This window comes from Dama dama, chromosome 26, assembly GCF_033118175.1.
Source record: "Dama dama isolate Ldn47 chromosome 26, ASM3311817v1, whole genome shotgun sequence".
Taxonomy (NCBI): domain Eukaryota; kingdom Metazoa; phylum Chordata; class Mammalia; order Artiodactyla; family Cervidae; genus Dama; species Dama dama.
In genome coordinates this window covers 29,867,295-29,893,729 of record NC_083706.1, presented here as the reverse complement: position 1 = coordinate 29,893,729, position 26,435 = coordinate 29,867,295, and the positions used below count along the sequence as shown (strand labels likewise).

The 26,435-nt window shown below is 40.3% G+C and overlaps 1 protein-coding gene across 1 annotated transcript in view; it reads left to right on the top strand.

Moving 5' to 3' along the window:
• Positions 1 to 26,050, top strand: part of IL20RA (interleukin 20 receptor subunit alpha) — a 38,259-nt gene extending 12,209 nt beyond the window's left edge. The window contains exons 2-7 of the mRNA XM_061130583.1: positions 8,922 to 9,057; positions 14,253 to 14,431; positions 15,777 to 15,952; positions 16,524 to 16,668; positions 20,503 to 20,642; positions 23,005 to 26,050. Coding sequence (XP_060986566.1) covers positions 8,922 to 9,057; positions 14,253 to 14,431; positions 15,777 to 15,952; positions 16,524 to 16,668; positions 20,503 to 20,642; positions 23,005 to 23,796 — 1,568 coding nt within the window. The 3' untranslated portion in view covers positions 23,797 to 26,050. The remainder of the gene's footprint in view (positions 1 to 8,921; positions 9,058 to 14,252; positions 14,432 to 15,776; positions 15,953 to 16,523; positions 16,669 to 20,502; positions 20,643 to 23,004) is intronic.
• Positions 26,051 to 26,435: the final 385 nt, after the last annotated feature.

Genomic DNA, 26,435 nt, shown 5'->3' with positions numbered 1-26,435 from the left:
AAATGATTACTTCCAAATCTCCACTAAGTAATTATTTTTAAGGCTTATTCTTTTTTTGTTTGTTTCTCTTTTTTCTATTTTTCTCTGTCTCCTCACATTTTTATCTTGTTCATTTTCTCTCTGAATATGTGAAGTGATAACAGATATCAGTGGAAAAACTGTATTACATATGTGAGGATAAAAAGAAGTATTGGATTTGAAAATGATGTGAAAGATAAAGTGGATGATATATGTTGATATTTAATAAATATCTGTTGATTGAACTTGGAGCTCCCAATAGTTGTCCTTTCTAATACCTTAGTGGCTCCAAGTGGTTTCTCTCTGTTCTTTCTTTTCATTTATTTATTTTCAGTTTTCTGCTTGCGCTGGGTCTCTGCTGCTTCACATGGGCTTTCTCTAATTGCAAAGAGCGGGGACCACTCTTTAGTTGCGGTGTGTAGGCCTCTCACTGCGGTGGCTTTTCTTATCATGGAGCGGAGGCTCTAGGCACCCAGGCTTCAGTAGTTGCAGCACTTGGGCTCAGTAGTTATGTTGGGCAGCTTAGTTGCTCCACAGCATGTGGGATCTTCCTGGACCAGGGATTGAACCCATGTCCTGTGCATTGGCTAGTGGATTCTTATCCACTGTTCCACTAAGGAAGTCTGTGTCTGCTCTTTCTTCTGTCTTTTCCTTTCTGAAGCAAGTTATTGAGTTGTAGAGACTGCAACGCACCTTTGAATCTTCTTTTCCACAGTTATTGTGATAGTCACTTTGGATAGACACTTTGGCAATCACAAAATGTGGAGAAGATCAAACTCTTGCCCTCAAAAAGCCAATTTCTGAAAGGGAAGGGAAGGCATTCACACAAGAAATGATATAAGGCAGTGGGACTGATTTTCTAACAATGGAACCAACATATACAAATTGATAATGACATCTTCAAAATAGGCATTTTACAAAGCTATGCACAAAAATCTGACAGTGTTTTTCCTAAACTCCTTTTTTTCAGAGTTGTGGATAGAACCTGCACATGTTGGTCAGAATAACCCATTAAATGGCAAACCTCATCTTGGAGGTGTGGTTTAATTTTCAAAAGCTTCCAGAGCCACTTCCAAGCAACTTGTATAACCAAACTAAGAAATGGTATGTTGGGCAAGAACAAGGTGTGCCTATTTTTTAAAAATAAGATGGAATTTTTGCATATTTATAAGCTACCTCAGAAGACACTTGTAGCTAAAAGGATATGTGTCCCAAATGCCAGAACTGAGCAATGCCAGGAATAATTATAAACTGCCCCAAGGAAACTGCTTGGAAGATGTGCACTCTTTTTGATGGGTAAACACCAACATATTTATTTTACGAAGTAATCTCAATCTTAAAGTCCTATTTACTCTCGTGCACCAACAGCAATATTCCAGAACATGTTTAAGCACATAGATTTACTGATTGAGGTGTGGCTATGAAGAAATAACATGCTTTTCATGTATGACTTATGTATCACTCATCCATATAAACATTCACATACTTGGCAGGGAAAGCGTGTATTGATGGATTATGTCCAGCTTCAGAAAATACCTGCTCTGTAAGAGCAGGTTTCTGTCTTCCAGTACACCTTAGTAACTAGCAGTTTCTATTTCTAGTAGGTGCCTGGTATTGAGGTTGAATGAATGATATGACTAAGTATCCTTCCACCAGAAAAAAGATTCAGTGAAGGAGAAATACTCAGGTTTTCCTCATTGAATTTCTTATATATCTCCTTAGAAGCAATTATCAGTAACATGCAAACTTTATAATGATTGTGTGATCTCTTCTTCCTGCAACACTGTTCTTTGGAGCATTCCCTAAAGGCAGTAAGTGAGTATCCTAGCAGAGAGATCTCTTGTCCTAAGAACACTTGGACTCAAGCACCCTCCGAATGGTTGAATAACCGCAGGCAAGTTGGTCAGCCTCTCTGGGCCTTTATTCAGCTGTGAAAGGAGAATAGTAACCATGGAGGACAACGTTGTTATTGTTTAGTCGCTAAGTCATGTCCAGCTCTTTGCGATCCCTTGGACTGTAGCCCACCAGGCTCCTCTGTCCATGGAATTCTCCAGGCAGGAATACTGGAGTGGGTTGCCATTTCCTCCTTAGTGGATCTTCCTGACTCAGGGATAGAGCCTGTGTCTCCCGCATTAGCAGGCAGGTTCTTAACCATGGAGCTACCAGGGAAGCCCCTGAAGGACAAGGCTGAGCTAATAATAACTGAGTTCTTTCTTTGTATCAGGCACTATTTTAGGAACCTTATTTAATCATCCCAACAAACCTGTGAGGCAGATGATAATATTGTTTCATTTTACAAATGAGGAAATTGAGTGCAGAGGCTAAGTAACTTACTTCAGGGCACACAGCTTAGGTAAGCGGAGAGCAGGGAGCAGGTGTTAGTGTAGCTCTAGAGCTCTTGTTGTTATGACTTCTCTCTGACTTACTCACATAAACAATTATTAGAAGTCAATGAGATAGAGCAGGTGGCCATGCCCCATATAACAATGAGCAGTCCTATTATAGACAAAGCAGAGGCCATACTCAAGTGCAACAGCAAATGGGCTAAGCAGTAATAGAGAAATAGTAGCAGAATTGGTAGAGGAAGATAATCGAGCTCAGAGGAACTAATGTTAACTCCAAACCATACTCTCTCCTTCATAGAAGACAGTTAAGTATAGTTTCTCAGGTAAATAGTTCCTGCATCACACTTTAACTGTTGGTTAGACGATTCACTTTTTAAGAGCACTTGAAATATAATTGCAGTGGCTGAGGAAGGAGAAAAGAAGAGTTAATATTTTTCAGGAGAAATAATTTAAAACTTAAGACCAAAGAAAATGTGCCTTTCCTCTTAGCATGATCAAGTTAGAACAATACTTCATCTGCTGGAAGGCAGAGACACTTTTAGCTCTCCTTTGGTGGAGGTTGGGATGAGATATTTACAACTTTGCTTCCTGAAATTGATTAATCACCCTCTGGTGCCATTTTGTACATCAACTCTTCTTAAGCCCATTTCCCACCACAGAAAACTCAGTCAGGTGATTTTTTTCTCTTCTTTTGGTCTTACAAGGTAGTAAAGTATTTTCCTATTTTGAAAGACATTTACAATATGTGGCAACCACTTGCCATGAGCTGCTCTTCCTTCATTAAAGATATGTTGAGTATCCCCTGTGTATAATGCAAGTTTCCCGGGGTTATTTCAAGCTATCAAGGTTTGATAGTCCAGACTGTATCACCCTCATTCAGATGCTCATGTGAACCTGGGTCCTGCTCTGTCTTCATGACATATGTGAGCCAAGCAGTCACTGGTTCGTTTAGTTCAAAAGTATTTGCCAGGCGCTGGGGATACAAAGGCTCTTGTAAGACATGGTGCCCTGTGTCAAACAGCTCAGAGCCTGGTGATTGCTTCACTGCTTCAGCTGAAGAAAGATTGATGGGGCTGGAGACTTTCTCAGGGCAGAGCTGGGCAGGGCTTCCTCAATGCTGAGGTTCCCAAGTTAATGAGCCTGCAAAACTTGAATGGTCCCAAGGGGAAGTCCCCAGAAGTGGCCACATTTGACTGTTCAGCCTCTTACAGTCTGGTGGTTTTCCTCAGGAGTGCATGAACATATTGTCCATAAAGGGTAAGTCAGAAAGTCTCAGCCCCAGAAGAGAGAAATTTGGATAATCATGAGACCATTTACCCTCCATGAGTTCACGCTGAAAACCTCGCCATTTTTTACTGGTGTTCATCGAGTACTAATTTATGCATTGATTTTTCCCATAGTGTAATGAAATAGAAATACCTTTTACTGTCAGGCATATGATTAAAACTGCAACATATTTAGACAGTGACCTTTGTATTATGTTTGCAGCCATTAGGGAAATGTCATGCTATTTCATTACACTTACAAAAAGGTAACTATAAGATAACTCTTGGAACTAATGCAGGAGCCACACTTTGTAAAACTCCACTAATGAACTTGTCAAAGACTTACCCATTTCAAATGCCATTTATCTATTCTCTTTCTACTAAAGGACCCAAGAGGAGACAAAGGACTTTTTCTTTATGGTGCTATAACAATAGATGAAGCTGGGCTAGAAGTCTTTCCCAAAGGCCAAGATATAATGAGGGGAAAATAAACACAGAGGGAACACAAGTCTTAATGACATGACTTACAAGCTAGAGCTAACTCATCATTACTTGGGAGTTCATTAAGTGGGTCCTCCTTGCTGACCTCTCACAGCTTCGTTAGGGTAGAAGCCGTCTTTTCTGTTGTTGTTGTTCATTGGTCCACCACACTCCACTTATGGGCTGTATTCCCTGTGTTGTACAATATATCTTTGTAGCTTATCTTATACGTAATAGTTTGTGCTTCTTAATTCTCTTCCCCTGTATTGCCCTTCCTCCCTCCCCACTGATAACCACTAGTTTCCAGAAGCCATCTTGATTACCCATAATCCAAGGGGACCCCACCTCAAGTCTCCCTCCCATTGCCCAACATTCACACCCCCATTGGGGAAGCTCAAAGGGAGCCCAAAATTCTGGTCCCTTTCTGAGGTCTCCTGAATTTCACTTTCTCTTGAAAGAAATGCCTCCTACCCAGTGACTGTCATCAGAAATGCCCACTCCCTTTTAGGGTATACCATGCATATACTCTCCACAACATCACAACACAATCATGTCATTAAAATAGCACAGGCCAATGTTCATTGAATGGAGGCCCACAAAGGAAAATAAGGCATCTTCTAGTTCCAAAAGATATTTAGGGAGAGAGTACCAAAATTATAAAGGGTATAAAACAGCTAAGCAAGTTAGGGGGTTGCAGGTAATTTGGTGTGACTAGTGAACATAGTGCATTTGGCTGAATAACCTAAGGAGAGGCCAGACCAGACTGTGGACACCCTTGTACCAAACCAAAGGTGTAGTGGTACAGCACGCCCAGAAATAAAATTATGTGTGCCAATCCAAAAACTTTGTGATTTGGGATATTAAATAGAAGCACTCTCAGATCAGATCTGTATTCGCAGGCCATAAATCTATGTGAACAGAAGTGCTTTTGTTACTCACAGATCAGCACTTGACTCCTGATATCAATGTGGGTATGACATATTTTCACTAGGATGTTGATTAAATTATCTTATCAGTACTGGCAGGTTAAGAAAATGACTTATCTCAGTTGGAACATTTGCTCAGGAGTGTTTTCTTTATGTTTTTCCAAACTGGAAACAAACAGTACCTATGACTTTGTAAAGATGAAAACGCCACAAGGAAATACTAGTTGATTGTGCTTTTTTTTTTAAATGTGCTATTTCTCCCCCTCAGAAACAAGTACTAATTCTATTTTTTAATCATTCTTTTGCATCATCAAAAGGATAAATATTCCTTCATAAATCCTCATCTGTTGATGTAGCTTTCACAACAGGCAACTCTCATACCAGATGAGACTCATAACTCTGCTTCATCACGGATTCCTGTTGTTTCTGCATTGAAAATAGAGCTCCCAGCTGTTGCCACCCCACTTTCCATATCCACCGCCAGCATCTTGGTGCCAGCTCAGCCATCCTCACTGGGGTTGCTGCAGCTGTGGTCTTACCTCTCTCTCCAGGTCTATTCTTGCCCTCATTCAATCTTTTCTCCTCTCAGTAGTGAAGTAATCCATTTGAGATACAAATAGGCTCTTGACTTCCACTGCCTAAAAGGCATCAGTGCTTTTCTGCTGTATTTCAATTATATCCCAACTTCCTTTCCAGGGTTTACAAAGACAGCGGTGGTGATGGGGGATCTAGCCCCTTTGAACTTCTTCAGTCACAACATGGCCAGTAGCCTTCACTTTTTCCAGCCACACTGACCTTTTGACTGTTCCAAGGGCATGGTCTTTTTGGATTGGCATTTCCCCACCTCTGGAGTGTGCCTGGAACACTGCCCTCCCACCTCACAGCTGACCCTTAAGCCCCTATCTAAGTAGGTTCTGTGACCCACTACTCCAACCTTATTCTCTTCCATAGCTGGGCCACCACGTGCTTGTTTGATTCTTGACTTGTCAATGCTATCTCTCTTTCCACTAGTCTGGGATCTCCACAAGGGCACTAACATACCTGTTTATTCATCATCATATATCCACATGGCGGCAGCTGTATTCGTTTCCTGGAGCTGCCATAACAAAGTATCATAAACTGGATGGCTTAAAACAACAGAAATGTATTCTCGCACAGTTCTGAAAGCTGGAAGTATGAAACCAAGGGGCTGGCAGTGCCATGCCCCCTCTAAAGCTTCTGACAGAAGCTCCTTCTTCACTTTGCCTAGCTTCTGGTAGTAGCCAGGCTTCTTGACCTACAGATGTATCACTCCAGTCTTCCATCTTCAAGTGGTGTATCCCTATGTCTTCAGATTTTTCTTGTTGTTGTTATTTTAGGGCTGTCCCTGGGATAATGCTTTGATTTATTGACTAGAAGATATCCAAAATTGATATCTTTTCTGCCTAGGAAATCTGAAAGATGATGTCAATCCAAATGAATCTTAAGGACTAAAAGCTAGGATATTCTTCCCCTAGAAATAGTGTACCAAACAGCAACATCCATTTTAAAATGTATTTCTATTAAAGGTGTTTACTACTCGGAATCCTTATCAGTGTATTTATTGGACTGGCTAAAAAGTTCATGATAAGATGTTGTGGAAGACACCAAGTGAACTTTTTGGCCAACCCAATAAAATATGTTTAACAGAACATTTATCTTTTTTAAAAAATTCAAAAAATTGTTGCTGTAACCCTCACTTGTAATTAAAAGTCTAAGAAGTTTTCATTTTTCTCATTGACTTTTTTTAATTTTTTCATAAAGATGAAATGAAACTACTAAATAGAACATTTTTCAAGATTGTGAAAGCAATAGTCCTTTATAACCTCATTGGAAATGAAGGGAACCAGTTTTTTCCTCCCTCCGTTTAACTTGTGTTTTTTCTAAGTGATTAATTTCTCTTAGTTTCTCTAGGCTTTAGACTCTTTGTTGTATTAGATATCTAGTGTTGTGTAACAAGCTACCTCAAAACTTAGCAGCTTAAAGCAACATATTATCTCTCAGTTTCTGCGGGTCAGGAGTCCAGTAATGGCTTATCTGATGGTTCTGGCTCAGGGTCTTTCACGAGAGTATAGTCAAGCATATATAGGAAAGTATAGATGACTGAGGCTGCAGCCATCTGAAAGTTTGACTGGGACTGGAGGATCCACTTCTAAGCTCGCTAATGTGCCTTTTGGCAAGAAACTTCATTCAATTCTTCAACATATCTTGGAGGCCTGTTACTTGCCACATGATCCTCTGTGGAGAACTGCTCACAAAAAGACAACTGACCTTTCATAGAGTAAATAATCCAAAAGAGAGAAAGCAAGATGGCAGCCACAGTATCTTTTATAACCTAATATTGGAAATGATGTACCCTCACTTCTGTCATACTCTATTGGTCACATAGACCAACCCAACTACAGTGTGAGAGAGGAATATGCAGGCTGTGAACGCCAGGAGGAGGGGATTACTGAAGGTCATCTTGGAGACTGGCCACCAAAACTGTGGTAACACATATGATGTATCCATAATGTAAACTTGCAAAGAGGTTCACAACATTTATAATGAAATGTGTTTTATTTTTAAAAAATAGAATGGTATGATGAGAAAATTGTTTAATGTTTTGATATTGTTGTTACATTATTAATTCTCTTTATTTAACCTATTATTCCTTTTATTTAAACTATTAAAATGTTTATTTTTTTATCATTTCTCTACAGAGGTTTTCTAGAAATTAATCCTTTAGGATACAGAGTTTGTAACATTTTGATAATTGGTATAGCATTTTAAGCTTCCCTGGTGGCTCAGTCAGTAAAGAATCTGCCTGCTATGCAGGAGACCTGGGTTTGATCCCTGGTTCAGGAAGTTCCCCCGGAAAAGGAAATGGCAACACACTCCAGTACTCTTGCCTGCAAAATCCCTTGGACAGAGGAGCCTGGCAGGCTACAGTCCATGAGGTCACAAAGAGTCAGACACAACTGAGCAACTAAACCAACACATAGCATTTTTAGAGGATCACTTGCTACTGCTACTGCTAAGTCACTTCAGTCATGTCCAACTCTGTGCGACCCCATCCCTGGGATTCTCCAGGCAAGAACACTGGAGTGGGTTGCCATTTCCTTCTCCAATGCATAAAAGTGGAAAGTGAAAGTGAGGTCACTCAGCCATGTCCGACTCTTTGCGACCCCATGGACTGTAGCCTACCAGGCTCCTCCGTCCATGGGATTTTCCAGGCAAGAGTACTGGAGTCGGGTGCCATTGCCTTCTCCGAGAGGATCACTTGAACAGTTACAAAACACTAATCAAAATTTCTGTTGAATCATTGAACATTAATGATTGACAACGCATTTCAGGGGGTAATTTATTTCAGAAAAGCAAGGTGGTTTAAAACAATCATTTTATTATTTCTCACAGTTCTGACGATTAACTAGGGCTCAGCTGGATGGTTCTTCTGCGGACCTCTCTCAAAGCCCCTCACGCAGCCTTAGTCTGAGGCAAGTGGGGCTACAGTGTCCACAGTGGCTTCATTCTGGTCCCTTGGCTGGAAAGCTGGGCTCAGCTGGGACACTAGGGCAGCTGGTCTTCTCCCTTGTCATATGGCCTCCTGACATGGTTTGTCCAGCAGAGTAGCCCGCTTTTCATATTGCAGGTCAGGACTTTCAAACGAGCAAAAGTGAAAGCTCCCAGGCCTTTTGAAGGCTCAGTCCCAGAATCACTTCTGTTGGTTAAAGAGGGTCATGAAGTCAGGTGGGGCTGAAAGGAAATTCATAGAGTGTGAGTACTGGAAGGTACTGCTTCTTGGGGGCTGTATCTAGAGACCAGCCACCACAGGTTAGGTCTTCCTTTCTCTCCATTTAACCCTCAATTCCTCTCTATTCCTTTTTCAGTTCCCTGTGTCTCTGGTGATCTGCCTAAACCTACAAATGTCACCTTCATATCCATAAACATGAAGAATATCCTACAGTGGAACCCCCCAGAGGGCTTACAAGGTGTGGAAGTTAGTTATACTGTGCAGTATTTCATGTAAGTTGGTTCTTTTCCTTTGGTTTATTTATAAAAGCAAGACTTAGACTCCTATGCAAAGATTAACAAACCATCTATTATATTAAATGAGTATTTGAAGAAAAAGAGAGACTTTCGATATTTCCTATTAAATTATCTTGTTATGTTTTGTTAGATTAAATTAGACAATAATTTCTTCATGTAAACAGAGTGTTGAGTGCTTAGGCAAGAGGAAATATTTAAATGGAGAAAAGAAGATGATCAAAATGTTATTCTGTGGCTGAGCAAACAAGGAGATCCATCACCTCTGAAACATGTAAACTTATTAGAATTACAGGGTATTTTAAAGTGAAACTGAGTACAGAATTCTGTACAACTCATGGTTTTTATTAAAGATAGCAATGAACAGACATTTTCACTTTTCACCTTTCCCTCAAAACTCATGACAAGCAAGAAAGAATGCAAAATGATGAGCGAGTATGGGGTTAGATTGTCACTCCCATACCCATTCATCTAATATTTAATAAAGAACTGCTCCCTTCAAAGAGTAACTTCCCCAAAGAATCCAGCAACCTATCCCTAATTACTGAAAGGGAAAAAGAAAAAAAAATGAACATAAGTTAAAAGTTTTTGAAAGCTTTCTTGTGGAAATAGAAAACAAATTCAGACAAGTAATTGTCTGTAGTTTGAGTCCATAAACAACATGGTGTCTAATGGTAAGTGTCAAAAAGGAGATAAACAATCAAAGAGAAGGTTCTAAGACTCCAAGAGGAAGAACTTTTTTTAAAAGCAAGATGGCAGAACTTAGGAAGAAGATAGAAAGTAAAAATGTTTTATGGAGATGAAAAATCTATTATAGCTGATAGCAATAATTGAACAGGTAATAATGACTGTCTGGAATTGCATATTGCAAATGCATGCTCTGCCTAGGAAAATTTAATAAAAATCATAGGAAGACATCCTGGTGAAGTTATTGAACTTTGAAAAAATGACATGATCTATAACCATCATAGTAAAAGCAATGATTTCTGTCTGCAACACTCAGCTGATGACAGTGATACATCTTCTGAGGGAAGGTGTGACCTAAGACTCCCACCAAGTTCAACAAATGTATTTCAAGCAGGTGGAACTTGGGATATCACTCCACTGAGACTTTCTTGCAGAGGGTTGGGAGGGGAAACACTAACTAAAGAGGATCTCCAACTGAAAGAGAGATAAAAATGAACATAAATGACCTTAATGATGACAAGATTATGGCAAAAAAGTTGAGTAGGATGCATTGAAACCATCTAAATGTAGAACTAAGCTAAATAGTAATGAGAGATGTGGTTGCAGAACTTTCTTTAAATGTTTGAACTTAATAATATAGCAAATCATAAGGTGGGGAAAGACTGTATGTGTACTGACTTTTATAGCACCCAGCTATTATCAGTTCAATTCAGTTCAGTTCAGTTGCTCAGTCATGTCCGACTCTTTGCGACCCCATGAACCGCAGTGCACCAGGACTCCCTATCCATCACCAACTCCCGGAGTTCACCCAAACCCATGTCCATGGAGTCAGTGATGCCAAGTTATTATAAGTGATCCAAAATGAAAATGTTATCATTTGAATAACTAAACTCTCAATATCTTTCACATATGATTTTCTTAAACTATCTTATTAAAAGATATTAAGAACTAATATCTTGTGGTGATGAAACATTTGAACTGCAGTGATTCATTTCAGTTTAATTTCTTTCTCATTAAAGGTCAAATCAAATTAAATTTACTATTTTTATTAAAATCATAAGTATGGCATAATTGAGTTTTTATCTATGTATTCAACTATTGAATCATTCTTCTGGGTACATATAAGCACAGTGAGATGTACAGAATCACATGTACCAAATGTTTTAGGATAATGGGCTTCAGAGTAATTTATTTATCTCTCCATTATACTTTTCTGATCATGTAAGTTTAAAAAATGTACCATATTTACCAAGAAAAAAGGAATAATGTCATTTTTGTCTTTGAAAAAAAATATTCTGACCATTAAAGGCAGTGGAAGACTTTGGCTGCTATTCACAATGACCTCATTTATCTAGAACCTCATGCTCATTGCTAGTGAGTTTCTCAGGAACCATTTTAGGGAAGAGGCATCACTCTGTCAAGAGAAATGGCTCATGAGTGTGCCCTTGCCTCCTTTTCCAATAGGTGGAGCAAGGAGCTTGCTCTGTTCTGCATGTGTTTGTGTGATTCAGAAAAGGATTTTAAAAAAACGAGAGTCATCACTACTCTGAGAGAGCAGATTATTTAGATTATATGCATTTCGACAAAGAATATTTGAAAGTAAACTTTCCATTTTGGAGTTCTTACGCCCCCTGTGCATGTGGATGGTGGGCAGGAATACAGGGCAGACTCCACCCTCGGTTCCGAAGGCAAACAGTCCTGGGCTCACAGCCAGGCTGTGGACCTGGCTGGTTATAGATTATACATTTTTACTTTTGAGTGAAGGTTGTTTCCAAGTAAAAAATGAAATTTTAGCAAAAGTTTAAATTATATCTACGAGAGGAATTTAACGCAGAAAATATAGTGTGGCATTAAAAGCACGAGTTTTAGCATCAGAGAAAGTGGTTCAAATCCCAGCTATGCCTGTTCCTAGTCCGACTAACTTGAGCAGCTCCATTAACATCACTGAGCCTCGATTTCCTCATCTGTAAAATGGGATGAATATAATGGTACCTACCTCCAAGGGTTATTATGACAATTAAATGAGATAAAGCTTTCAAATCCTAAGCACGCGTCCATGCTTAACAGGCACTTGATAAATGTTTCCTGCTGTTACCAGAAAGCAGTCGGAGACCACCTAGAGCCCACATGACTTTTGGTCATGGATAAACATCATTGCTGTGGCATTTATTGTGGGATTCACGTCTATCAGATTGTCAAAGTTACAAAGCATTTTATCCAGAACTTGGTCAAGAGTATTTCTCCATCAACATCTGTCATGAGATGCTGCCCCGGCCTTAGCAGAGTCAGGAAGTTTGAGGAGAAAGGGTCAAATAGGCAATGGCAGTATTTTTCTAGCCACTAGTCAAGACCTGTTTGTGAGCCATGAAATCAATTTTGAGGGCCATAACTAGCATGGCAAGGTTTAGGATGGTGTGGAGGGGATTCGAGTAATAAAATAACTGAGTGCCTGGCGTGTAGTGAAGTTGTATGATCTTACAAAACCTTTGTTTTAGTATGTGAGTTATATGTGTGACCTGGGTCATAGTGTGAGATGTATTTCTTTCTGTGGCTCACCATCACAGAAAGTGACAAAAGTGTGAAAGCCCCTTGGCATGGTGATTACTGGAATTGTAGAAATTGATCAACAAACTCTAGCTCTATTTCCTTTTATCTTTTTTTAAGATTTTTGTTTATGTGAACTGTTTTTGAAGTCTTTATTGAATTTTTTACAATATTGCTTCTGTTTTATGTTTTGGCTTTTTGGCCAAAGCATGTGGGATCTTAGTTCCCCAACCAGGGATCAAACCCACACCCCTTGCATTGGAAGGTGAAGTCTTAACTACTGGACCACCAGGGATGTCCCCAGATCTAACTACATTTTTAATGTTTTCTAGTAACTATGGTACTTAGGAAACAGGAGATGTTTTTTTTGTTTGTTTGTTTGTTTGTTTTGTTTGTTTGTTTGTTTGTTTTAGGAGATGTTTACTTTCAGGACTCTATTGCCCTATTCTGAAAAGGGAAGATACCCTTAAGCTTTGGCAACACTTGATAAAGTTGGTGATTCCTCCTCCTCAACACACAGTCTTCCCTTGACTTTTGTGATGTCTGTTTTTCTTTTTCCTTCTCCCTCTTTAGCTGCTATTTCTGAGGGTACTTTGTATCTCACCTTTAAATGCTGATGTTCCTGAAATATTATCCTAGGCTTTGCTTTGTCTCCATGGATAATTTCATTCATGCCTGTGGCTTCAATGAGCAGTTTTATGTCACTGATTTCAAAATCCCTACCTCCCACGCACAGCTTTCTGCTGAGCTCCAGTCCCTTCTGGGCACCTGCACTCGGACACCTTTTACGCATGTCTTAAGCTCAACATGTCAAAAGCTGAACTCACCTTTCCTTCCTCCGCATCCCCCACTCCCTGTTTCTCAAACCCACTCTTCCTCCGCATTCCTGATCTGGATAAATGTTACCACCGTTCTACCCATCTATCTTGGGCAGAAAGAGATGTAATGCCTAACACCTTCTTCTCCATCATCTCTTACGTGCACTCAATCACCAAGTCTTGTCTCCTAATATTTCTGACTTTTGTCCTGTTATTCATTCCACTGTCACCATACTTGTGCAATCCACCTACATCTTCCACCTGGACCACTGCAGCATTCTCTTCAACTGTTCCCCAGTCTGACACTCGTGACCCATTACGTTCTCTCTGCTACCACCAGAGTTAATAGCCCAACACACCTAATAGACCAACATGCCTGCTTTAATCCTTTCAGTAGCCTCTCATCCAACCCTGTCTCTTACACTTGGCTCATCCCGTGTCACTAAATTCTCAATACCTCAGTCTCTCCCATCTGAAAAATGCTAAAAATATCCCCCCTCCCAATTTGCTGTGAGTGTTATGTTTTTAATAAAGGAGAGGAAAAATCTATATGAACAACCTAGTCTGTATCATCATTATCACTATGATCATCGAAAATGCAGATTTTGAAATGAACTCCAACCTAGTGAATTTTCCCTAGAACCCTTGAGGGCAAGTGTATTTTTAAATTTTATGAGAATGTCAAGAAGAATTTCTAAGAAAAAAAATTAGTAGTTTTTCTTAAAACACCCCATCCAAAACAAATAAACAAAAACTATCCATCAAACTGACCTTGGTATGCATGTGGGCTGTAAACTTACATAGCAAAATTGATCTCACAATCTGTAAAATTTATATTGTAGCCCAAGAATAATAATAAAATACATGCTTTCAAATGTACTATCCACATTATAATTCACAGAAAAGAAAGATGATTACAGAAACTCTGACTCATGCTCCTGACAGCTAATGAAAAAAATTGCTAGCAGCGAAAGTAGATTCTTTTTTATCTCAATGACAGGCACTTTAGTTGTTTTGAAGAGAAGGTCTTAAGTTCCATTCAATTTTATATAATGACTGTTTTTGTTTACTATTGTAAAACATGGAGAGCACCTCATTGTTGATTCACAGTTTTCTTCTCAGCAGATATGGGCAGAAGAAATGGCTGAATAAATCTGAATGCAGAAATATCAGTAGGACCTACTGTGACCTCTCTGCTGAAACTTCTGACTATGAACATCAATATTATGCTAAAGTTAAGGCCATGTGGGGAACAAATTGCTCCAAATGGGCAGAAACTGGACGATTCTATCCTTTCTTAGAAAGTAAGTAGCTCAGTTGTGTATTAAATAAGTATCAAGTTCATCTGACCTAATGTAACGATCTCTGCCTCATAGATAGCCTTGTCCAAATCCCAGCGCTCTGCTTGGTTCTCTTCTGCACTCTGTCCATTAGGTGGAGTGACCAGCCCAGTACTGGGTACTTCACCTTACTGTATCTCAGAGCCTCATCTTTAGAAAAAAAGGTTTGACCAAGTGTCTCTCAGATTGCTCCCCGATCCAGAATTGGCACTAGAGGCCAAACTGTCAAATTTTGATTTTGTTTTATTGCTCAATTGAGACTGTATAATTTCAGGAACAACTGACAGGATTATCTTAATGTTGTGGTTTTATAAACTTTTTGGCATATGCCCACAGGTTGACTAAAGATTGTTTTCAGGAGGAGGTTCAAAAGGGAGGGATATATGTGTCCCTGTGGCGGATTCACACTGTTGTCCAGCAGAAACTACACAATATTGTAAAGCAGTTATCCTCCAATTAAAAATAAGTTAAAAAAAAAAAAGACTGTTCTGATCACCAAACTGTCTCTGCTTGTTATAAACTCGATAGTGTGATGTCATAATTTCTAGGTATAACTCGGAACAAGGGCAACATCTTCCTGGTATTTGCTTTTTAAATTTTTCCGTCCCCAATCTAAGACTGATTCAGCCATAGAGGACCACTCAGAGCTGCCAGGATGACATTTACAAGTGCTCCCTGAGTTCTGGAGTTGGCAGCTTCCCCTTGCTGCCCTTCTAGATCAGAAGTCAGCAAACCAGAGCCTCAGACTAAATACAGCACCCCACTCCTTTCTATTTTTCTACAGGACAAGAATGGTTTTTACGTTTATATAAATAATAGTTGCAACAGAGATCACATGGCCTGCAAAGCCTAAAATATGGCCTGTACCTTTGTGATAAAAGTTTGCTAATCTCTGTTCTCGATCATTCTCCCAAGGTTACATCCCCAAAGGTCTTTAGCAGTGCTTCATTTCTCCACTGCTGATCTTTACAAACACATCAAATCTGATTAATGTTATTTATCATCAACTTGTCAGGTCATAGTAGTGTTGCAAACACTTTTAATCGTATTTACTATTCTCTGGTACTGTTTATCCAAGTAACTAGGAACTACATGTGACTAAGTAAATCAGCTGTTTTAACATTGTATCAGAGTCTGTGACTTGATTATTTCAAAATTTGGTTTAACTTGGGTCTAGGTGAGCATTCTGAGGCACTTCAAATAAGAGAATGGGGTTTAGAACTTTGATCCCAGTAGAATTATACTGTAGCTTCATCCAAGGTGTTTTCTACATCTGAAAATGATAATTCCCTCTTGCCTCCCCTTTAAGCACAAATTGGCCCACCAGAGGTTGCTTTGACTACTGATGAGAAATCCATTTCTATTGTTCTGACGGCTCCAAAGAAGTGGAAGAAAAATCCAGAAGAAAGCTCTATTTCCATGCAACAGATATACTCTAATCTGAAGTATAATGTGTCCATATATAATACTAAATCCAATAGAACGGTAAGCCTGAAATGGAATGGGGACCTATACTTATAATCTGTGTCACTTTCTGAAGCTAATGCTGGAACATGCAGCCCTGGTTCTAAAATTCCCGGCATGTGAATCTGGGAAAGTGTGACACTCAAAAAAGTGATGCCTTGCAGGATACAGTTGAAGGTGATGCATAGAAATTTAAAGAGCTACCTTCAGATTTTCTTTACAGAGTCCCTGCTATGATGTTGTTGCTAACATGCAGGGCAATTGTCCACCTGATGGAGAGTTTCTGCTTGCTTAACATCTGCCAGTCACTCTTCGAGAAAGAAAAAAATATTAGCAAGAACACAGGATAAAGTTGAATAAGAAATCCCTCCTATGTCATTATTTAGAATTGTTCCCACAATTTGTTTAGTTCCTGACCACGCCCTGCCGAGCTGAAGGGAAAAGTTATTTTAAAGCTGTTGCAAAAAAGAAAACGCATAGTGATAGCCAAGGACTTAATGGTACCTCCATCTTTTATTTCTTTCTGTCGTTGTTTGTCTGGGGGTTGCTGGAAATCTTTGGCTCTGACTGTGTTTGCAATTCCCGATCCTAGTGGTCCCAGTGTGTGACAAACGACACGCTGGTCTTCAGCTGGCTGGAGCCGGCCACTCTGTACTGCGTGCTCGTGGAGTCCTTCGTCCCAGGCCCTCCTCGCCTCACTCAGCCCTCTGAGAGGCAGTGCGTCAGTACTCTCGAAGGTAAGCTTTGAAAATCTCAGCTGATCTGCGGAAGGAAATCTGGTAAAACTAGAAGGAAGTATGGCGGTGCAGACAAGGTTTTGACAAATCTATGTCTACCCGAAACAGGCTGGAGCGAAGGCAGAAACAACCATCCCCAGACAGCCTGGGACTCTGCCTCTGAACTGGACTCACAGTGTTTTCACGTCCTGGGGAATTCTCAGTACAGGTCCTGGCATCCACTGCCGACATCACTCTGCCTCGCAGAATTAGAATTATAGGAATTTTTACACACATGGTCTTTCGTCTTTAAATCTATAATCACTCTGATCAGTAGAAGTCCTGTGGGTCTTAAAGAACATCAGATGATTTTATTCCTAGAAACAGACAGTACCCTAAAAACACTTTAAGATAGTGTTTGGCTTCTCCTCCAGAATACAAATTAGAGACTGTGCAGGTTGTGTTCAAATATCACTCACCGGCTGTGGGAGGGCCTGGGGTCAGCAAATCAGTTACTGCTCTCTCCGTCTTGTGGTTGCTTCTCTCTCTCCATTTATTTGTCTCCTCATGTTTTCTGAACTTGGCTGACAAGGAAGTATGATTGAAGATTCTTGTTCCTGTTAGGAGACTAGAGTTAGGAGCTTGGCATTTGTTTAATTGTTCTTCCCTGAGGGAGGGTCCTCCTGATGGCTTAGACAGTAAAGAATCTGCCTGCAATGCAAGAGACCTGGGTTTGATCCCTGAGTCGGGAAGATCCCCTGGAGAAGGAAATGGCCACCCACTCCAGTACTCTTGCCTGGAGAATCCCATGGATGGAGGAGCCTGGTTGGCTACGATCCATGGGATCGCAAAAGAGTCCGACACGACAGAGTGACTGACACTTTCCCTGAGAGTGGTAAGACCTTGAAGTCAAAACATAAAAGTTGAAAATAAATCCTAAAGTTTACCTTCATGGAACAGCTCTTCATCCATTCTTGTCTCTCCTTCAAATGTGCTGGCTTTCCTCATGAAACAACCATTTTCTCCCAAGCCTTTTTTCATCACAGCTAAGAGACAAGAATGGTGACAGAATCCCTGTTTTCCTCTCTCCTCATGCCTTCCACAGTTTGAGATGAAACTGTCCCAGGGATTAAAAAGGGAATTTTGTGACTACGTATCAAAAGTGAAAAGCCTTATGTTTGAATCTCCATCCTTATCATACCTTCCCCTTTTAAACAAAGGATTCTCTACCATATGTCCAATAAAATTAAAATGCAAAACAAGCAAAAGGCAAAGCAAAGCAGATTGAGGAAATCATTTTTGTATTTGGAAGAGTGTTCTGTTTACTAACAGCTTGATCAGTGGCCAAATGGTAGGAATGAATTCCCAGTGGAAATCATTCAAGCCATTGGCAAAGCTAAAGCAACTAAAATACAGATTAAATTAAATGCTTCCCAGTAAACGGATGGATCTGCCTTTCTCACTAGTCCTGGAAAAGTAACAAAACAACAAGGTTCCATTTCAGGTTCTGACCTTTTCTGTGATCTCCTAGCTGTTGTGATCTCCTCCCAGGTACCTTTCTCAGACACCACTATGAGGGTCTACTTTTTCAAAAACTTGCTATTACCTCTTTGGGGACTAATCTTGGAAATATTTCTGGTCTCCAGAATCCCCCAGTTCCTAAAATACAGACACAGCTTATAAGCTGATTGTTGCAAACTTGTGCTGCTGCCTCAGTCATTGTTGTCGCAGCCCTGTTTAAGCAGGGCGGGTTTGGTCCAGAGACCAGAGATTGAATTAAGAGGACTGGACTGACTGGGATTGACGTATACACACTGGAATAAACAGATAACTAAGAAGGACCTACTATATAGCATAGGGAACTCTACTCAATACTCTGTAATTGCATGTATGGGAAAAGAATCTAAAAGAGTGGATATATGTTTACATGTAACTGATTCACTTTGCTGTATCCCTGAAACTAACACAACATTGTAAATCAGCTAAACTCCAATACAGATTTTGGTTTTTTTAAAAGAGGAATGGGCTGAGTTGTAGCCTGAAGTAGGAGCAGGTGATACTCAGTCACCTGCCATATCTGCATTATTGGCGTCTTTCTATGTGGAACTTGTAGACAGATGCGCTCTTCAGGATGGAAGGACCTGCAGTTAGACCCATGTACCTGGACCTTTCCTATTGGTACTTGTTGACCAGAAGTCCATGATGCTTCTCTTTCCATTTTTTTAACTGGACAGTTAACTGGACAGTGACTTGGCAGCTATCTCCCAGGACTAGGCATCCAGAGCACCCAATGTCTGCGTGGATTAGAATGCTCTCAGGACACTCCTGCTGACTGTATCAGTATGTAAGGAATGGCCTTCCCGGTGGCTCAGTGGTAAAGAATCCACCTACCAGTGCAGGAGCCCAGTGCAGGAGATGGTGGGTTTGATCCCTGGGTCAGAAACGTCCCCTGGAGGAGGAAATGGCCACCCACTGCAGTGTTCATGCTGAGATAATCCCCTGGACAGAGGAGCCCAGTGGGCTCCTGGGGTCCCTGGGGTTACAAAGAGTCAATAGGGGTCACAAAGACACAACTAAGCAGCCGAGCATGCATGCACAATGCCCTAGAACTTTGGTCACTTATGCTAGCTAAAGTGGCCCCTTTTTCTACAGCTGTATTGGTCACAATTCTCTGGAGAACACAATATACATAATCTTTATATGTATATATGCAAAGAGGGAGAGAAAAAGATTTATTTTAAGGAGATGACTCACATGATTTTGAAGGCACAGGGTAAATGCAAAATCCACAGGGCAGGCCAGCAGGCTGGAGAACCAAAGAAGAGTTGATGTTACAGTTCTTGTCTGAAAGTGATCAGGTAACAGAATCCTCTCCTCCAGAGGAGTGGGGAGTAATCAAGTCTTTTTTCTATCAAAGCCTTCAACTGATTGGATGAGGCTCACCCACATTATAGAGGGTAATCTTCTTTACTCAAGTCTACTCATATAAATGCTAATCTCATCTAAGAAAAGTTTTCACAGAAGCATCTGAAATAATGTTGGACCAAATAACTGGGTACCTTGGCCTACATAGATTGACATGGAAAATTAACCCTTTCAATTTTCAAGTACCCCATAGCTTAGCAAATATAAATTAGTCACAATGAGTCCTGTCCATCAACCATACAGTCTGATCAGTGGTGATCCAGGACTGCTTTTATTAAAACTATTCAGCAGATCTTTTCATTCCTCTATGGACTTTTAAATTCACCATGCACCTACAGGAGAGCAGGACCTGGAAGGGAGTTACTGCCATCCTCAGCATATACCCCCTCAGCCACCTCCCACACACATCCCCAAGCTCCAGACCTGCCAGAAGGCCTGGCCAACTGTGTAGGGTGGTTCTATTTGTTACACAGAAGATGACACCATATGTTCTTCTCCTCTCCTGACTATGTGGAAAAGTTGAATGAGTGACATGAAAATGTGGAGCAGCTTAATGGGATCATCACAAGAGGGTTTTGTTTGGTTTGCAGTGCTCTGAGTTGCCTTAATACACACTTAACTTCAAATATAAGGACCAGTATGAGTCTCACAGCCAAATATAAACTGTTGGAATATCTGCTGACTTGGGTTGTTAAGGCATCTTTGCCATAAAGGTTTGAGACAAGTCCAGATGATTCCTTAAGGCCATCTATTGTCAGACAGAGTAAGAATTCTGAGATCCCTTATAACATTTCGCTCAAGCTTCTCAGTTTATAAATGATAAAGCTTAATTTTTAAACTGATCTCTGCAAAGTCACTTGACGTTAGCAATGTTTTCCCAACCCACCAAATCACAACTATCTACCCCACCTCGCTTTTCTGTTTTTACAGATCAGACAACAGCATTGGAGGTTAAAATCATCCTCTGGTATGTTTTGCCCATATCTGTTACCGTGTTTATCTTCTCTGTGATGGGCTACTCCATGTACAGATATATCCATGTCGGCAAAGAGAAACACCCAGCAAATCTGGTGAGTGCTTACTGTGGTGAGAGGCATGATAACACACCTCCAAGAAGATAGAAAAGGACGTTCTAGAACAGATACCATTCCTTTTATGGACAGAGTGAGTTTCAAGTTAAAGAGTTGATGAGTTAAAAACACTTTCTGTACTAGGTTAGCTCATTAACGAAACTCAAGAGAAAGATTCCTTTACATTGACAAAGACTTTGTATTTACTGAACAGATTAGACTAGATCTTGAGGTACACAGATAAATTGTTATGATCCATGCCCCTCCAGAGGCTTAAGTCTAGTTTGGAACTAGAATTTTTAAGTGATATGTGAAGACTAAGATGAAAGTGGGTTCTCGGAACTCTTGAGGGTACAGGAAGGACAGTGGCACTCTACCTGGAAGATCAGAAGGAATTTCATGCCGGGGCTTGGTCACGAATGTTGAGAGAGAGTTGGGGCACCTACCACAGGCAGAAAAAAATAGCAGAGTCAAAGGTGGGTGGATGTTTGGGAAACCACATAATAATGCTCCTGAAATAAGTTTCCTGAAAAGGAGCTATGAAAGAAGAGACTGAGGGAGTAAGGCCAAGTAATGGGAGGAAAATGCTATTCTAAGGACCTTGGGCCTCATTGTGTTTGCAAAACTCTGTAGGATTTTGGGTTGGGATCATCAGAGTCAATATTGAGTTTTAGATACAACTGGATAGTGTTAAAAACAACTTTAAGGGGAGGAAGCCTAGAAACGAAAAAAAGCAGCTAGGAGACTGTGAGAGTTGTCCAGGAGAGAGAGGATGAGAGTCTGAAAGAGGAGAGTGGGAGATAGGGCTGGAGATAGACACGGAATGGAGACACGTTTAGGGGGAAGGGGCCAGGACTTCATCACTCACAGCAAGGAAAAGCAAGAAGGTAGAAGAAGGAACAAACTTTATGCTTCTAGACCATGTACTAGAGGGTTCCCAAGGGCTGAGCATATTTTAACAAGCAAAAATCATTTCTTTGGGAATTATCAAAATACATCTTCATATGTACATGATACATACATGCATTTCTGCTCTGTTTTAAAACATTTCTATTAAATGGGAAAAAATAAAGAATATAAAATATATCATTAATAATTTTATATTAATTATATGTTGGAAAGACAATAATAGACTAAATAAATGAGTTGAGCTACATAAAAAAAAAATCATTTCTATTGTTCTGCCTTCATTTAGGTTTCAGAGTTAGCTTTTTAATGAGATAGGGAGAGCTTTCCTAGGAGGAAAAGGCACAGGAGAACTGACCATGTGTGAGTTAGCTTTTTAATGAGATAGGGAGAGCTTTCCTAGGAGGAAAAGGCACAGGAGAACTGACCATGTGTGGCTTTTTGAAACCAAAGCTTTCATGAAAGAATGATGTTGGAGTTCCTGTTTTCTAGTTAAATGAAATCACATCATAGGGTGGACAATGAGAACTGGAATGTAATTCATGGCCAACCGTCTAAACTGACACCATCCACGTATGCCCAGCAAAATATTAATCTTAAACAAGTTTCCTCCCATGATCTAGAGTTTCTCTATCTGCTCTGAACTGGCAGGTGAATCTCTGATTTTGGCCCTATTATAGCATAGTGTAGGGGGGCAGTTAGTTAAACCATCTCTAGCCATGTGCTTACTTCCCTTTTTACACCGAGTTTTCATACCCTTCCACATTTCCTGTCCAGAGTATATGCAGAAAAGAGCTGGTGGCCCAGAGGACGATTTATTGATAAATACATTTAAACTGTAATTAGGGCTTCCCTGGTGGTTCAGGTGGTAAAGAACCTGCCTGCAATGCAGGAGACCTGGGTTTGATCTCTGGGTCAGGAAGATCCCCTGGAGAAGGGAATGGCTACCCACTCCAATATTCTTGCCTGGAGAATCCCAGAGGAACCTGGCAGGCTACAGTCCATAAGGTAGCGAAGAGGTGGACACAACTGAGTGACTTTCACTTTCAAACTGTGATTAACAAAGGAATTTCAAAACCTCTATTTGTTTTCACCCCTCCTGATACAGCAGGAATTCTGATTTTACAGAATTTAAAAATGAGGCTCCAGAATTTAAACAACCCCCTGAATGCCCCAAGCCAATTAGAGGAAGGGGCAATCACACCCTGACCCTTGGATTAGATCGGGACCACTGAGGGAACCACTTTTCACTGCCATATGCATCTCGTGCATCTTGGGGCCCTTGGGTCCAGGTGAGGGAGGATTTCTGTGTACTCCAAGCATAACTTTCACTTCCATGAGTTGGTAGGTATAGGCCTTTAAAACTATGTGGGGACAGTATAAATTCTAACTAACAGCTGCTTTTAATGTCTCTCTAAAGTGAAAAGGTGAAAACCGTTCTCTTTCCTCTTTTTAGGTTTTGATTTATGGAAATGAATTTGACAAAAGATTTTTTGTACCTACTGAAAAAATTGTGATTAACTTCATCACCCTCAATATTTTGGAGGATTCTAAAACTTCTCCCAAGGATATAAGTGTAATGGAGAAAAGCAGTGATGCATCAGACCTGAATGAGCCCATCGAGGACCAGGAACACCATTGGGAGGATGTGGAGGTGGAACACCTTGGCTACGTATCACATGTGATGGACATTGTATATGACCTTGAGAAAAGCTCCAGAGGGGCTTCCTTAACCCAGCAAGAGCCACCCAGCAGATCAATGCCCATGGGTAAAGCAGTCATTGAATATGAATATGATGTAAGAAGTAGTGACACTTCTGTGGGGCCTAGAGGACAGGAGTTCAATTTGCAGGAGGAGGTGTCCCTACAAGGAAAGATATTTGAGCAACAGGCAACTTTAGCAGACTTGGGTCCACAGACACCGCTGTATTCATATACCCCTCAGCTCAGAGACTTGGACCATCTGCGGCAGGGGCATGCGGACACAGAGGAGGGGCCAGAGGAAGAGCCATCCACCACGCTGGTTGATTGGGACCCTCAGACTGGCAAGCTGTGTATGCCTTCATTACCCAGCTTTCAACATGACCCAGAGGGATGTGGGCATCCTGAATCTGAGGGGGTCAGGGAGGAGGGCCTCTTATCTAGACTCTACCAGGATCGGGCTCCAGACAAGGCACCCGAAGAAAATGAAGCCTATCTCATGCAATTTATGGAAGAATGGGGATTATATGTACAAATGGAAGACTAACCCTCAAACGTCCCTTTGCCAGACCTCTACTGTTAACACAACGTCAGTCCAGAGAAGTGACCCAACAATAAAGTACCTGAGATAGAAGTTTACTCAGATTTCTGTGTCAGTGAGAATCACTTATTGCTTTTATTTTCATAGCACTTGTTTAGTTCTGCCTCATATGGGATTCCGTCATGCATGGGGGTCTCCCGCACTAGTGGTGGGCACCCAGAGAGCAGGGGCTGACCCTCTTTGTACCCAGTAAATATTCAAAAATGTTGACCAAACTGGATGCAGAATTTATTTAGGTGGGTATACGGTAGTCTTCTTATGTATGGTTTTCTAACACTTGTGCGGTTTTTCCTGGCCTTTACCAACTGTGAAAGTGTTAGTCACTCAGTCGTGTCCAGTTCTTTGCAACCCCATGGACTGTAGCCCACCAGGCTCCTCTGTCCATCGAATTCTCCAGGCAAAATGTTGGAGAGGGTAGCCATTCTCTTCTTCAGGGGGTCTTCCTGACCCAGGGGTCGAACCCAGGTCTCCTGCATTGCAGGCAGATTCTTTATCATCTGAACCATCAGGGAAGCCCTTACCAAGTATATAGCACTGTAAAAAAAACATTCCATGAAGATCATTCATAGTACAAGTGCTACTTTTTTAGAATTTGGTTTGTTGCCCAAATGATGACATACTTAAAACTTGCAAATACCTCTAAGTGAGTGGGAAGTGGTCACATTTAAAGACCCAAATCCACTCTTTAGTCATAATAATACACATTCAGAGTGAAGGAATCAGGCAGAGATCTTGATGTCACATGATTTGGACTACATTAAGTGGATATATTAATACTTAAGGAGAAGTTCTGGAGTGTAAACATAAATTGTTGTTATTATTTTATACTCAGAAAATATTCTCTCAATAATTTAGTGGGGGCTTTTTAGTAGGGAATTAACCTAAAAGAAAATGTCACATTTTATAATAGAGTCTTACCTTTATTTCTGGAAATGTGTTTTTCCAAATATATTTAGGTAGTCTATAAACCAAAACATATTTAGTAGCTGAGTCAGTTACCGTTCAGTTCAGTTCAGTCACTCAGTGGTGTCCAACTCTTAATGACTCCATGGACTGCAGCATGCTAGGCTTCCCTATCCCTCACCAACTCCCGGGGCATGTTCTAACTCATGTCCATCAAGTTGGTGATGCCATCCAACCATCTCATTCTCTGTCATCCCCTTCTCCTCCTTCAATCTTTCCCATCATCAGGGTCTTTTCCAGTTAGTCAGTTCTTTGCAGCAGGTGGTCAAAATATTGGAGTTTCAGCTTCTGCATCAGTTCTTCTAGTTACTGTTATTATAATGTTAAATATTCTATTTGAATGAACAGTGCCTTAAAGACTTCTTGGAATTTATGTGAATGAATATCCCATAACTGCATAATCTTAAAACCAGTAAATAAAGACATACAAAAGAAATGTTGAGTTTATATGTAAGGGGGAGTGTATTAAAATTTTGACATAGTTTACTGTGGGAATGAAACTGTTTCATAAAACAATACCAACCTTGTTAGATTCCAGTAACCATTCCCACCTCCTTCACTATTTGCCTAGAAAATAAAATTCAGTAGTAACACTGTGTTAAAATATGACAGAATCTGTTAAGCCAAACCATATGAAATTATTCATGTTTGACCTGCAGAGACAACAATTTCCTATAATTTATCTTACTGTATGTTTGTTTTAATCATGAACTCATGATCCACTGATGCTCTTTCAGGAAAACAGATACTATCCATGTTTTCTTATTTATGTTCTTGGCACAGACAACCCTGGACTCTGAAGTCATGGTCTTTTGAGATTGTCCACAAATCCAAACAGCTACTGATCTAGCGATTTAATTTAGAGCATAATTCTATTACCAGAGCGTCCTGTTTTTCTCAATCTTTGTAAAAATGATGCTGCTAGTTTTGAAGAACAAATGCATTATTAAGTAGATATGTGAGAGTGTATGAAAGGTTTGACATAATATACTGTGGGAACGAATGTATATCATAAAACAATACTATCCTAGTTAAACTCCACTAGCTATTCCCTTCTCCTTCACCATTTGCTTCAAAACAGACAGCCAGAAAAAGAGACACAGAAATACAGAACAGACTTTTGAACTTTGTGGGAGAATGTGAGGGTGGGATATTTCAAAAGAACAGCATGTATACTATCTATGGTGAAACAGATCACCAGCCCAGGTGGGATGCACGAGACAAGTGCTCCGGCCTGGTGCACTGGGAAGACCCAGAGGAATCGGGTGGAGAGGGAGGTGGGAGGGGGGATCGGGATTGGGAATACATGTAAATCCATGGCTGATTCATATCAATGTATGACAAAACCCACTGGAAAAAAATAATAATAATAAAAAAAAAATTTAAAAAAAAAAAACAGACAGCCAGTTTTGAAGAACAAATTTATTATTATTATAGAGGAAGTGCAGGAATGGGAAAGAATGAGTTGTCATTAAGAGCAAAAAGAAAATAATGTGATTGATGGTTGTTTGCTTTATTAATTTCATTCACAAAATACTTATTGAGCATCTACTGTGTCCTACAACGTGCTCATTGTAGGGAGGATAACAACAACCTTAGGGTTATTTTAAGGATGAAAAAGC